The sequence below is a fragment of the Pogoniulus pusillus genome, chromosome 19 (assembly GCF_015220805.1).
Source record: "Pogoniulus pusillus isolate bPogPus1 chromosome 19, bPogPus1.pri, whole genome shotgun sequence".
NCBI lineage: Eukaryota > Metazoa > Chordata > Aves > Piciformes > Lybiidae > Pogoniulus > Pogoniulus pusillus.
Genome location: NC_087282.1, coordinates 20,083,856 through 20,097,374, shown reverse-complemented (window position 1 = coordinate 20,097,374; position 13,519 = coordinate 20,083,856). Strand labels below are relative to the sequence as shown.

The following is a 13,519-nucleotide window of genomic DNA, read 5'->3' as shown; positions in this document are numbered from 1 at the left end:
AATGCCATCCTGACACACCCACTTAGGAAAAGCCATGCTGAAATACTGCTTGTGTGGTAAGCAGAACAGATCTGGCAGTCTTGTTTTTGAAGGCAGAATCCCAGCTTTTGTGAAAGAATTCAATGTGTATTGTGCAGCAGTGTGTGGTATCTTCATTTCTTTGTATTTGATGAGTAACAACTTGGAGTCCAGTTTTAATGAAAGCAACCCATGGATTATGCAAAAGAATCCAGCTTTAAACTGAAATAAGTTGCCTAACCTGGTTCCTTAATTTCCCCCTATATTCTGTTTGAGATAATTGATGTTCCTGTTTTAAGACTAAAGCTGGTGTCTTCTGGTACAAGTTGATGCTTTCATATTCAGGATGATTTCTAGACTCAGTTTCATCATACTGTTGAGATGTGGGTTATAAACTGGTTACATGGGACTAAAACAGTTCACGATGCAAAACTTCAGCAGTTCATGTGCTAAACACGCAGAATGAGAAGGTTTGCAATGTAATAACTTATTTTTGCCTGATACTGAATTTGCCACAATGTTGCCATAAATGGCTCCAGAAATTAAAAGCATTTTGTAATAAATTACATGGGTAAGGTCATGTCATGTGACTACATAATTCACTGCTCGTGTTTGGTATGAAAAAAGCATGAATTGATTGCATCTGGCAATGTAAAGGAGATGGTGTAATGTATTGTATAAATGTGCACAGTGGAGTGCCTGAGGGTAGGTGCAGTCTTGTTTTGTAACTGTAAATTATAGTTCTGCTTTCCTCTTGGTGTGAACCCTAAGTTTCAGAGAAGAAAACAGGCGATTCAAGACATGCTTTTTTGCTTGTGAAGCTCAGGATGGATGGAACAAATTACCAGATTCCCTTAAACAAGTGCCAGCAGTGAATAGTTTCAAAACACAGTTGCTTATTTACTTGAAGAAATGTTGCCAATGTTTTTTAAATTGCAGAGATGAAATTATATGTTGGTATTAGTAACTTTTGAAAGAATTAGCTTTTTATTACTTATTGTGCTTTTGTTTATATTATACTGTTGTACTGCCAGGATATTATGTTGTATTTAACAGTTCGGTGCATACTTCCTATCTCTTGGGACCTGCATGAAAATTAGATGTGCCATCCCTGGAGATGGTTACCAACAAGGATCATTTTGAATAAATAAAACCAATGGGATATGGCTGTGCTTCTCAGTGGGGATGAGGAGCTGCCAAGAACAGGAGGTATTGCATTGGCCGTACTGTCCGCAGCAAGGCTGTGGTGTTGTGTGTTGGGCAATGAAATCATTCATTTAGTTGCTGAGAGGGAGAGATGAAGGTTGCCTAGCTGCTGGAAGTGGGTTTAGTACATGTGAGTGCAAGTACCTGAGTAATTATGGGCGTATTATTAACTTGTAGGACTCTAAAAGTGGTGTTATCTGGTATTGACTGATATTTAGTTATGGATGCAGTATTAAACAGATAGGATTTGTAATTATGGAGGATCAGGATTTTACCCTTGGAATTGCTCTGGTGTTCTCGAAGTACTTTGTGACTAACACAGTACTTAACCCTGGCTGCCAACATCCCAAGTGACCTGGACCTCCAGTCTGACCCATTCTGGCATTCCGTATTCCTGACTGATCAGTAGGTCTGTCCAGAAGGACAATCTTATCAAAATATGAATGCTGTAGTAGGACCCTTAGGCAGTTGTGCTGCATGCACTTCAAAATGCCAAGATCATTACATGAGAAGGTGCTCAAGTGCACATAACCTGCATGGGACCCAATTGTAGGACCATCCTTGACAGTGTCAGCCACATTCCAGATACTTTTTAACCATATAATTTTCCTGAGGTGGACTCTGAAGAAAATTATTTTGATCCACTTTGGAAAGAACTATCTAAGCCCTTTCACAGAGGAGCCTTGGGAGTGAGCTAGGATCGGCACAGTGCAGACCATTTGGGGCCCAGGAACCAGCAGGGAGGTGAATTATTTGACTATGTCAATTGTATAGACCGTGCTCACTTTTAGGATTGTGTCAGACTTCTCAAATTGGAAATCCAATTTGTGTGGTGTAGCTTCATTACTTTTCCCCTGCAACAGCTTGTTGAGCTGAGACACCTTCTCACTGTAACGAAGCATTGTTTCTCTTCAGATACACAAGACTGTTTAGAGCATTGAGTAGATCAGTCATTATTTTCCTTTTCTTTTTTCTCTCTTCCAAATGCTCTAAGCAAAGGACCTGAGTAATATGAGTTGCAGAAGGTACAGTATGAGGAAAATATACTGACAAGTGTGGGGTATATGGGAGGCAAGCAGTACTGAGAGGAAAATGTCAATATTGCTATCACTTTCTTTGTGGAGTTCCAAATGCTAACAAAGGAGGAAAGGAAAATGTATGCCACAAAGTTTACAGTCAACCTCTATTGGCTTCTGCAGCAATTTCTGTATTCATTTTCACTGAATATAATTTTCATCTGCCCTTCCTCTTCCTCCTTATAGGGAAAGTATTATTAATTTACCATGAGAGTACAAGGAATGCATCCCATTCCCGCTTGGGAAAAGAGAACTTATTTTCTGTGATTGATAAAACCCGCAAAATGAAGCCTGTGTTTTTAGATTATGGTCAGGGAAATGATTGCCCTTTGCAAAATAAACTCAGGCTTTTCAATGATAAACTAACAAATGTATGCATTCTGTCTTCAAATGGCTTTCTAATAGTTTTTTGGACAGTATCAAAATGAATTCTTGTATGACAAAGGCATTGTTGCAGATGCAACCACGTTGTTCCTCCAAAAATATGTACTGAGCGCTAGCCACTGATAGTAAAATTGCTAAAACATTTGCATGAGTACAAAGCTTCCTGCTTTAACATTTGGACCAGAAAAACTGGCTTTCTTTTGGAAGCAGTCAGCCCACCAAGGAGGGAGGTTTGTTTTGTTTTCTTCCCCTTACAGGAAAAATGATGCGATATGCCTTTGGTGCTGAGAATTTTCTGAAGTGGTGAAGCACATAATAAAATGCATATCCAGTTCTGGGGCCCTCTATTCAAGAGAGATGTTGAGGTGCTGGAAAGTGTCCAGAGAAGGGTGACAAAGCTGGTGAGGGGCTGGAGCACAGCCCTGTGAGGAGAAGCTGAGGGAGCTGGGGTTGTTTAGCCTGGAGAACAGGAGGCTCAGGGGGGACCTCATTGCTGTCTACAACTACCTGAAGGGACATTGTAGCCAGGTGGGGGGTGGCCTCCACTCCCAGGCAACCAGCAACAGAACAAGGGGACACAGTCTCAAGTTGTGCTGGGGGAGGTCTAGGCTGGATGTTAGGAGGAAGTTCTTGTCAGAGAGAGTGATTGGCATTGGAATGGGCTGCCCAGGGAGGTGGTGGAGTCACCATCCCTGGAGGTCTTCAAGAAAAGACTGAATGAGGCACTTAGTGCCATGGTCTGGTTGACTGGCTAGGGCTGGGTGCTAGGTTGGACTGGATGATCTTGGAGGTCTCTTCCAACCTGGTTGATTCTATGATTCTGTGTTTCTATTAATTATTTTAACTATCATGTCCCTGCCAATACTGACAATGTGTGAAAATTCCTTCATCAGGAGTCCTTTGGGTCAGTATAAAGCAGGACATATTACTGGTCAGGATATTCCCAACTGCTGGTGCGAATTTTCCATTGTTTCATAAGGAATATGAATGAAAACCAGCCCATGTATTCCTTTAGGCTTTAATGTCATTTACTTGTCCATGTATAACTACGTATCTTTATATTAATTCTTTTCTTAGCTATATCCTCAAATATTAAATGGGTTGAGATGGTTTTTGATTCAGTATGCATCACATATAAAATGTGGCTACCCCTTATGCATTACTGGCTTCCTAGCAGGGAGAGTTTGATCAGGTTTCTATAAATGCAGATATCAAAAAGATACTGTGACTCAAGACATGCTTTTTATTGAGATTACATTGATAAATTGTTAATAAAACATAAATAAATCATTAATAGAGTCTTTAATAAATGGTAAATCACTTGGTGATCTTTATTCCATCAAGGCAGTAGGTTGCTTAGCACCAGCTGTAACATCAAGTCTGTAACAGTCCTGGAATATGTATTCATCATGCTTTTTTTTTTCTCTGAGTGCAGCTCTAGCACACTGTGTAACCAAAAACTGAAAAAAGTTTACAGCAAAAGATTTAGCTAAGAGTTAAAAGGACTGGCAAGTCCTTTTGACAGAGGGACAGAGTATCTCTGACTCTCTTTTGACAGAGAGACTACCACAGATAAGGCATCTTTAGCAGCAGTGGCCTTGGACTGCCTTTATTGCTCACCATGTGAGCAGCACTGCTCTTCTGGCTGCCCTCTAATGATTTGGGCAAAGTATCGGTCCTGAAACAGCCTTTGTGCATTCTAATGCCACAGAAGAAAAGCATGTGGATTGTTGTTTTCTTCTGACTCTTTGTGCATCTGCTGTTCACAAGAGAGGTACTAAGGGCAGTGTTTGACCATCAGAGATCTATCAAACTACAGACCAGGAAAAAGGGCCGGGAAGGGTCTTAGGAATCTCATCATCTACTATACATCACTGTCCCAATGCAGTAATCAGTCCTGCCTAAGCCATTCAGGACTGACATCTGTTGATCTCTTCTTAGGTGCCTTGCTCCAAAGATAGAGTCTGTGTAGCTCTCTGAACAATCTGTTTCAATGCTGCATGGTCCTTACCATTACGGAGCTTTTTCTTATGTTTAACTGGCATCTTTCTGGCTGCAGCTTAAGTTCATATCCACCATAACATGAGAGAATAGGTCCTTCTGTATTTGAAGACTGTTCTCAAGTCTCCCATCACTTCTCCTAAGAGAAGTAGCATGAGCCCCTTATCTTGGGAGACTTCAAATTAGATCAGGCTGAGCAGAATAAACCATAGGGAGGCTCTACTGCCTCAGTAGAAGCACAGAGAACATAGTTTAGCTGCTTTTTTTCATAATGACCTCTTAGAGCCTAGCTCAGTGCTTTTATCTGTATTTGAAAGCACTGCACACTTTATTTTGAACAAGAAGGAAATGATGGAAAAATGAAATACAGAGAAAGGAAATAAATCTTGAAGGTGGCTATTAATTTTAGGGACTGGTTTTGTAAAGCTATTTGCCATCTGCCCCATATTCCTTGTACTGAATTCTCTCGCTCTGACCTTTTCCTTAGAAACTTGCAAGTTTAAATGCTTCCTTAGTCCCCTTCTTCCACATGATTTGGCCTTGTACCTCTGCTTCCCCTAAAAGATTTGCTTGGAGTATTTGTGTTTTTGGTGATTCATTAGATTGTGTCTGCATGTGTCCTTCTTAGTTACTTACCTGCAGGCTTTTATAGCTGAAAAAGCCAGGCTTAGCTAAAAGGATGAGCGTGCCTTGCTGGAATAAATAAAGCACATGGAGTCAATTAAAGCAATGTTTAAATCATTTTCAAAAAGGAGGATGCCTGATGTTACTACATCAGAAGACCACAGTGACTTTTAAGCCAACAAACTGTGCAGGTTTACTTTCTCATATAATCTCCAGGTCTCTAAAAAAATCCACGCTTCCATAGCAGTCATCTCCCCTCTCCAACAGTTAACATGATTTTGGAATTATTTTAAGTCCAAACCATGTGAAAATAAATCCTAACTCAATTTTGTGGGATTACTTTGTTTCCATTAAATTCCTCTTTAAAGCGTTTCATATGCTGGGTTTTATTATTGTTACTTCCAGGAATTTCTAAATACTTCCAAATTTGGATTGATTAAAGTTTGGTTTGTTGTTTTTTTTTTTAACTTTTCCTGGGGAAAAAAAAATACTAATGCAATCCCCTGTCTACTTTCCTAGGTATTTACAAACCAAGATGTTTATCTACACAACTTAATGGATGCATGCACAGCATGCAGAGTCTGTGTGGTTCTTTACAGTCATAATATGTTAGAAGGTAGATATATCAGATTTCACAAGTTGGACAACATAGAGCTTAGCAAGTACTTAACCATGAGGGACTTCCAAAAGAAACTGGAACAGCAAAACGTGGTGAAGTCATGTGGATGATTAAACAAATGACATCCTTTCTTCTGGTTCTCCAAAGTAATGTGCGTGTACTTAAGGAACAGAGTAGAAGAGAGTTAATCAGAAGGTCACATCTCTGCAGGATGTGGGGTTAGGGTTTTGTCCTTTCACTGAAAACAGTGCAGTGCCATTTTTGCATGTGATTCAGCAGCTCAGTAGTGCTCTGTGTGAGTGTAATGTGCCGCTGTGGGGTGGTCAGTATGGGGTTGCTGCCCACACATTTTGAGGTAAACTCAAAACTTTATGATCATTCAAAGTTCTTTGGTCAGCAGTGCTGTGGGACTTAATCTGTAGGCAGATGTAGGTGTGTTTCTTTAAGTTGCTATGCACTGACCACCTATGCATGCTTATACTCTGAGTGTTGAGTAGCTGTGTTGGTTTTCATGTATGATCCTATCTGGAATTTTCTATTGATTAATTTTAATACAGTGACAATTGAAATGCTTCACTGTACCTGGCTTGTACTATTGTAATAGACTTTGAAAGTCACAAGGTCACTCAGACACATAGATCAGATAGTCCTAACCTCCCTGAAGTTGACTTCTGCTTCTGACCTCAGTAGATTCAGGATTTCTTAGCTTGTAATTGAGTTTTCTTAAATGATAGCAGAGTAATTTTTTCCTTTTCCTATTATTTTATGTTAAGATGTCCCCAATATGGGAGATTGGCAGATTTGGTTACACTTAAGCCCTCTGAGTTGGTACACAGTGGGTGGCTTTGTAGGCAAAGAGAAACAACCAAGTGAATATATAACAGGTTGCCAAAGAAAATCATTGCTGCAACTCTGAATATTTATTAAATTAAAAGCAAAGATAAGAGAGAATAGAGCAGCATCTACTGTAAAACATGCTCATTAGAAGGGCAATTACAAGCCCTTCCTGAAACAATACTTTGGCAGTGTCTCTATTTGACTGATTTCCTCCTCTTGTGAACACAAACCCACACTGAGTTCAGCCTCAGCATAAAGAAGCAGAGAGTGCACTGGCTCTTCTGCTGGTGTGTCAGACAGAATCACAGAATCAACCAGATGGGAAGAGACTTCCAAGATTGAGTCCAACCTAGCACCCAGCGCTATCCAATCAACTAGACCATGGCACTAAGTGCCTCATACAGTCTTTTCTTTTGAACACCTCCAGGGATGGTGCCTCCACCACCTCCCTGGGCAGCCCATTCCAATGCCAATCACTCTCTCTGGGAAGAACTTCCTCCTAACATCCAGCCGGCACAACTTGAGACTGTGTCCTCTTGTTCTGTTGCTGGTTGCCTGGGAGAAGAGACTGACCCCTACCTGGCTACATCCTCCCTTCAGGTAGTTGTAGACAGCAATGAGGTCACCCCTGAGCCTCCTCTTCTCCAGGCTAAACAACCCCAGCTCCCTCAGCCTCTCCTCATAGGCCTTGTGTTCCTGGCCTCTCAGCAGCTTCATCATCCTTCACTGGACACGTTCCAGTACCTCAACATCTCTCTTGAATTGAGGAGCCCAGAACTGGACACAGCACTCAAGGTGTGGCCTGACCAGTACTGAGTACAGGGGCAAAATAACCTCCCTTGTCCTGCTGGCCACACTCTTCCTGATGCAGGCCAGGATGCCATTGGCTCTCCTGGCCACCTAGGCACACTGCTGGCTCATGTTCAGGCACTATCTACCAGTACCCCCTGGTCTCTTTCTTCCTGGCTGCTCTCAGCCACTCTGTCCCCAGCCTGTAGTGCTGCTTGGGGTTGTTGTGGCCAAAGTGTAGAACCCTGCACTTAACCTCGTTAAATCCCAATCCACTGGCCTCTGCCCCCCCATGCAGCCTGTCAAGGTCCCTCTGCAAGGGCTCTCCTTCCCTCCAACAGATTGACACCTGCTCCTAGCTTGGTGTCATCCGCAAACTTACTGATGCTAGACTCAACCCCCTGCTCCAGATCATCAGTAAAGACATTGAACAGGACACATAGGCATCCAAGTGGTTTCTTTGAAGGTAGTCTTCACTGGAGACCTAGATTTCCTAGTTAAGCATGTGCTTTCTGTGCAACCCTATGCAAATCACCTAATCTCTTAGTCCATCATTTTAAAATGGAATCAGTAGTGCTCTGGTGCCGTGACCAGTACTACAAGAAGGTGCTTTGGTCCATAGGACACTGTCCCTGCTCTCTTCTACACCATACGTCTGTGCAACAAACCCACTCCACCTATTTCTGAACTTGGTTTACTTTGTTGCTATACAACCTTGAGTAGGGTTGCATGTGGCTGCCATGCAATCCTAGATAGGGTTGCATCCAGTGCAGTACAGGAGGGATGCCCTTCCTGCTTGGGCTTTGCAGATAAAACCCTGTTCTGTACCTGTGATGGCTTCATTCATACAGATTGACAGGCTGATCACAAATGTGGAGTTAGCTGCCACAGATAGTCAACATTTTTGAGAGTAAAACCCGTTCTTACCCTCATTCCATCTACCACATAAGGATGAGTGGTGATGCTTCCTTAATCAATTGCATCTCCAGGCTCAGTGGAGAATACATGATCTTTTTTTTTTTCTCTCTTTCTTCCATACAAACATTAATTTGTTTTCAAAAACATGTCTTTTTTCTTCCCTAGGAGATGACCCATTCCTGGCCTCCTCCTCTTACCGCTATTCACACTCCAGGCAAGGCTGAGCAGACCAAGTTTTCTATCCCAAGCAAGGTACAAGTAGGCTATTACCAGTGACCTGATTAACATTCTATTCTGTTGAATGTCCTTTGCTGGAGAGTTAATTTTTGTAATTGGTTCAATTTTCTAAGGCTTTTTTAGTTTTCTAAGGCTTTCTTTTAGTTGAAAATTCCTAATCAGACTGTTGCTTATTTAAAGCTGTAGAAGTCACAGTGGAAGCAAAGTGAACTTTATCTCTGTTGTTACAAGGTTTTCTACATCAAGTACAATTTTGCTTGGTTGATTTTCTTCTATTATTATTTGTGCAATACAAAGGCTAAAATGGTCATTTGTTCCTACTTAGTGGTTTGATTGCATCATGAGGCTTAGGCTGCACGGTCACATTATGGTGAGTTAAAATGATCCTGCATCTGAGCAGTGTTGTGGCATCTGTCTCAGTGCTTACTCCAATGGCACACAAAGTTGCACAGTGTGATCCTCTGTATTGGCCTTGGAAAAAGCAAGCACTCAGCACTTGCACCTCCAGAGCACATGCCTGTAGAGTACCTGCAGTTCACCTCATACCCAGTGAACCATTCAGTTGTATGATTTGAATGTGCCTTTAGCCCAGATTCTGCTGCTGCCTTCTAGCTTATAGTTCTGGTAGCACTGTTAAGAGATTGAGCTCATACTCAGGGCTATCATTTCCAGAGGAATTTTTTGCTGGGACCTCTACAACTGTGAGATGATGATATCTGGGGAAGGGGAGAACTTTCTCAGGGTGAGAAATCTTCACCAGTTGATGTGGAGCTAGATAAAAGTTTCTTATAACTTAAAAAAAAATGCTGCTGCTTAACATTATGGTTCAAACCATCATGCCCTGGTTTAAAACCTGGAATGTGATTTTCCTCATACTGATTTTATCTGTTTGGCAGATATTCCCATGCCTGAAACACAGCCACCATACTTAATTGGAAACCATATGAGATTAGCAGTATCTGTGGCTCCTTAAAAAAACAAACAAAGCCAGTGTCCAAAACACCTTATTTTAATGGAAAGTGATGGTTACTGCTCTAGCACTGCCATTAGCACTGCAGTTAACTGCTGCAGCATTGAACATCTGAAATCATAATCATACGAGAATATAATCTTCATTGCAAGTTGAGTTAAAGTCAGTTGTACCCATTTATGTGAAACCTGTCTGAATGCAGTTAGAATAGAGCACTAGAAGGTGGGTTGTTGTTTGGTTGTTGTTTTTATTTCATTTATACCATCTCTTAATTTAGTGCTCAGGTTTTGATGAGTCCTACAGAAACTGGTCTAAGTCCTGCAGACAGCTGCGTCTCCGTTGGCAGCAGTATAAGCATAGGTTTAGAAAAGCTGAAGTTTTGGGTTGCTTTTCTGTTTCTATTAAGTTTGCTTTGAACTTTTTAAGATCCACATCAGAGTTCATTTCTGAGCATGTTAAATGTTGATTCTGAAATCCTTGACCATATCACTTCAATACCAAATATAAATTAGATTTAAAAAAATACTGCTTTTTGAGCTTTCATTTCAGGAAATAGGCAAGCACATAAATGTTTCCAAGTTCACTAGTTAAAACACACAACAGAAATGACTCTTCACAGCATCACATTAAATCAATTCCAGCTAGCCAAATTACACATTTTAGACACAATGTGGCTAGATTTTGCAGCCATATAAACTGGGAAGGGTACTGTTAGAAGTTCTTGCTTTAAATTTGAAAAAGTATCCTTATGAGTAATCTGTATTAAAAACTGTGATAAAAAAGGTGAAACTTATCAGAACAATTTATCCCTTTGACATTCAAAAGTAAAGTGCCATGTTTACTCTTAGGGCATGATTTACTTCACAAGGGACTGACTGACAGCACATTATAATATTAGGAACTAATAATGCCCTAAGAGGAAGTGCAGTAAGGGCTTTAATGACTTTAACATCCTACAGAACTAACACTTCCAGCAAAGTAGTGCCTGGCTGTAAGATCAGGTTGTAAATAACACCTTAATTTCCAGTGATCAGACTCTGCTTGGAAGGAAAGCTGATTACAAGCACTGTAGACTGTAAAGCCTAGAGAAAAACTGAGCAAGAAAACACGGTGACATTAAGGAACCAGCTTAGTTGTGAGCCACCAAGAATCCTGGTATTAGCATGCTTAGTGTTACAAACCAGATTCTTTGCTGTTTTAAAGTTGTTGTACTTCCATTGATTTAGTTTGATTTGGACCAGTTTCCATCAGGCAATGATCTACACCCTGAATCTTTATTAAATCCCATGTGTCACAGTCCAAATCAAAACAATGGCTATCAATAAAAGGTTACTGTATTTCCAAGCAGTGAGGTCAAAACCCAACCAAACCAAAAGAGGCAATGGTGCTGAATTTAATACATGGTTCCACTCATGACGGGTCTAGGTGGTACATGGTAGATGGCTCATGCACACATCCATGGCCAAGCCTGGAAAAGGCTGGGACCACTGCAGGTATAAATCTGTGTGTGACTCCATAAAGGGGGTGCCTATATTTGCACCAGCTAAGGACAAGCTCTTGTCTGAACTGCGAAAGGGCCCTTCAGTGGTGCTCTGTCTCCACAGTTAATGGGTTTCTTTAAACTAATGTCACTGGCACTGCCTTAACAGTCACATGATCCCTTCCTTGCCTGTACCATCTCCATCCCTGTTTGTGTCATACCACTGCCCTTAATGTAGCAGAGCAAGATGCATCTTACCTTCTTCATCTTATTTAACTAACGCTGACATTTTGTGTGTTCTTCTTTATAGGACTCCCAACATCTGACCTCAGGATACAATGTACAAAGTAGGTCTTTTTCATCCTAGTTCTAACAGGCAGGGTTTGGTTGTTGGAGTTTTTTCCTGTTTAACATCATTAAAACAAAGGCTAAAAAAATGTAATTTCTGTGATGCTAAAGCAGATCAGTTCCACTTTTTATTACATGTTATGCATTGTGGCATGTTGTGAAACCAAGTATAATTAGATGGGCTGACAGCTTTGGATGCGTTTTAATTCTACAGTAATCTTTTGACATTTGGAAATGTGTTTCTTTTGTTTGCAGAGTGGAGTGATCCAACAGGAAAAGTTGCAACTAAGTCAGTGCCACAAAAGTCGTAAGTATCATTATTCCCAGCTTTAGATCTCATATTTAATATATCATAAAGAATGAGCTTATTTCTCCAAAGGTAACCAGAATCTAGATCTGCTCATAATCTTGTCCTGGTGTTCAGGTGCTCTCAGTAGTCCTTAAAAATGAGCCATAAACCAGTTTTATGTTTTCAGTGCTTATTACTGTTTCTTCTTTTTAAGCGTTAGCTAACAGAGATATGTGTGAAAGATGAGTTTATTAAGCAGAAATAATGCTGATTTTAGTTGTACAGCTTGCCAAAATTAAATCACTTTTATGCTTCTCTCATCATATACTAAGCCTCTTACAATAGAAAATGCAACCTAATGAACAGATGATGCAGGAATTTTAACATTCATACAGTGAGAGAGAGCAAAACACATCATACAGAATGATTCTCTTAGCTGGTGTGGAAAAGCTGCTCTTGAATTTTAAACTTTGAGAAAGCTGAAAATCACAGATTATTTATAAATATGACAGTTTAAAATCATGGAAGAGCTAATTCCCCATAGTGTCAAACCATTTCTTCTTCGGTGTGCTTCCTGGTGTAAGGCTGCGGTAATATAGCAGGGAGTGAGTTGAGACTGAACTGTTTTTCACTTTTAGTCCAGGATCTCAAAGTAATTTACAAACAGGGAATTGAATAATAACTTTGAAAAGGAGGTTGTTGTTTTTTGTACTTCTGAGAACATGTGGCTCTGATTTTAGTTCAGAGCTGTTATTTTTTTAGTGTTCAAATGTTTTAAACTACTGAATGCAGAACTGCGCTATCTGAAGTACCATTTGTGGAAGTACACATGTTCATTTAAAATTGCTTCAGAATTCCCTTCATCTAGAAGGACACAGTTTTAAGTAAATCTCTATAGAGAAAGAAAACTGAATGTGGAAAAGAATAATTATAAATTTATTTATATAAATGACTTTAAATATGGCGATTCTTAGTGCAAATTTGTGTACAAGAAAGGACTTGCTGGAGTTCAGTGATTTGTCTGTGGCCATGTAAGAGATGCAGGACTAGAGCAGATGTAGGTGCTGAATCCATTGATGTACTCACCAGACTCTAAAGGTCAAATTCTTTACTCATAACTCAAGTCATGGGACTACTTATTAAAATTAAGTTTGTTGAGGAAAGCTTTATAGAATTATGGTTAAACAACTAATTCAATTCAAAAATGAAAGAATTTCTTTCTTCAATGTGGGTGAGAATTGGATAGAAATGCTAATGATAGTTTAATTGGCATGACTACCTTTTGTTTATGAAACTTGATAACCAATTAGGGTTTGCCTTTTGCTTTTTCATTTCCATTTGCATTAAGAATCTAGCCAACTATACTCACTGTTCTTGGTAACAAAATGGGTTCATTCATGTTGCAGAACATCTAAGTGATCCAAGGCTGACATCAAATATGTTCCATAATAATAAAAAAAAAAGTTGGTTTGTTTTTAATTGCATCTTAAAATTGTTTTTCTACTAAAGCAAATGTATTTGGAGTCCACTGTGAAAAATATTTCAGTGAGAATACCATAAAATACAATATTTCGATAGTTTGTAACCAACAGTAATAGACTTGTCAATCATGGTTTATAGTTATAAGCTGGATTTCAAAAGAACAGTGCTTCAGAGCTCAGTGGTATATAGTGCATTTAATGGGACCAAAGCTCTCTATAGGAAGCCTGATATAAAACCTGAA

At 40.0% G+C, this 13,519-nt stretch overlaps 1 protein-coding gene across 4 annotated transcripts in view; it reads left to right on the top strand.

The window, feature by feature from the left end:
* Nucleotides 1–13,519, top strand: part of AFF2 (ALF transcription elongation factor 2) — a 357,624-nt gene that overhangs the window by 206,005 nt on the left and 138,100 nt on the right. For 3 of the 4 annotated variants that reach the window (XM_064159590.1, XM_064159591.1, XM_064159589.1), the window contains exons 5-7: nucleotides 8,638–8,724; nucleotides 11,470–11,506; nucleotides 11,763–11,814. In XM_064159590.1, the coding sequence (XP_064015660.1) occupies nucleotides 8,638–8,724; nucleotides 11,470–11,506; nucleotides 11,763–11,814 (176 nt within the window). The remainder of the gene's footprint in view (nucleotides 1–8,637; nucleotides 8,725–11,469; nucleotides 11,507–11,762; nucleotides 11,815–13,519) is intronic. The other variant, XM_064159592.1, reaches the window with a different exon arrangement.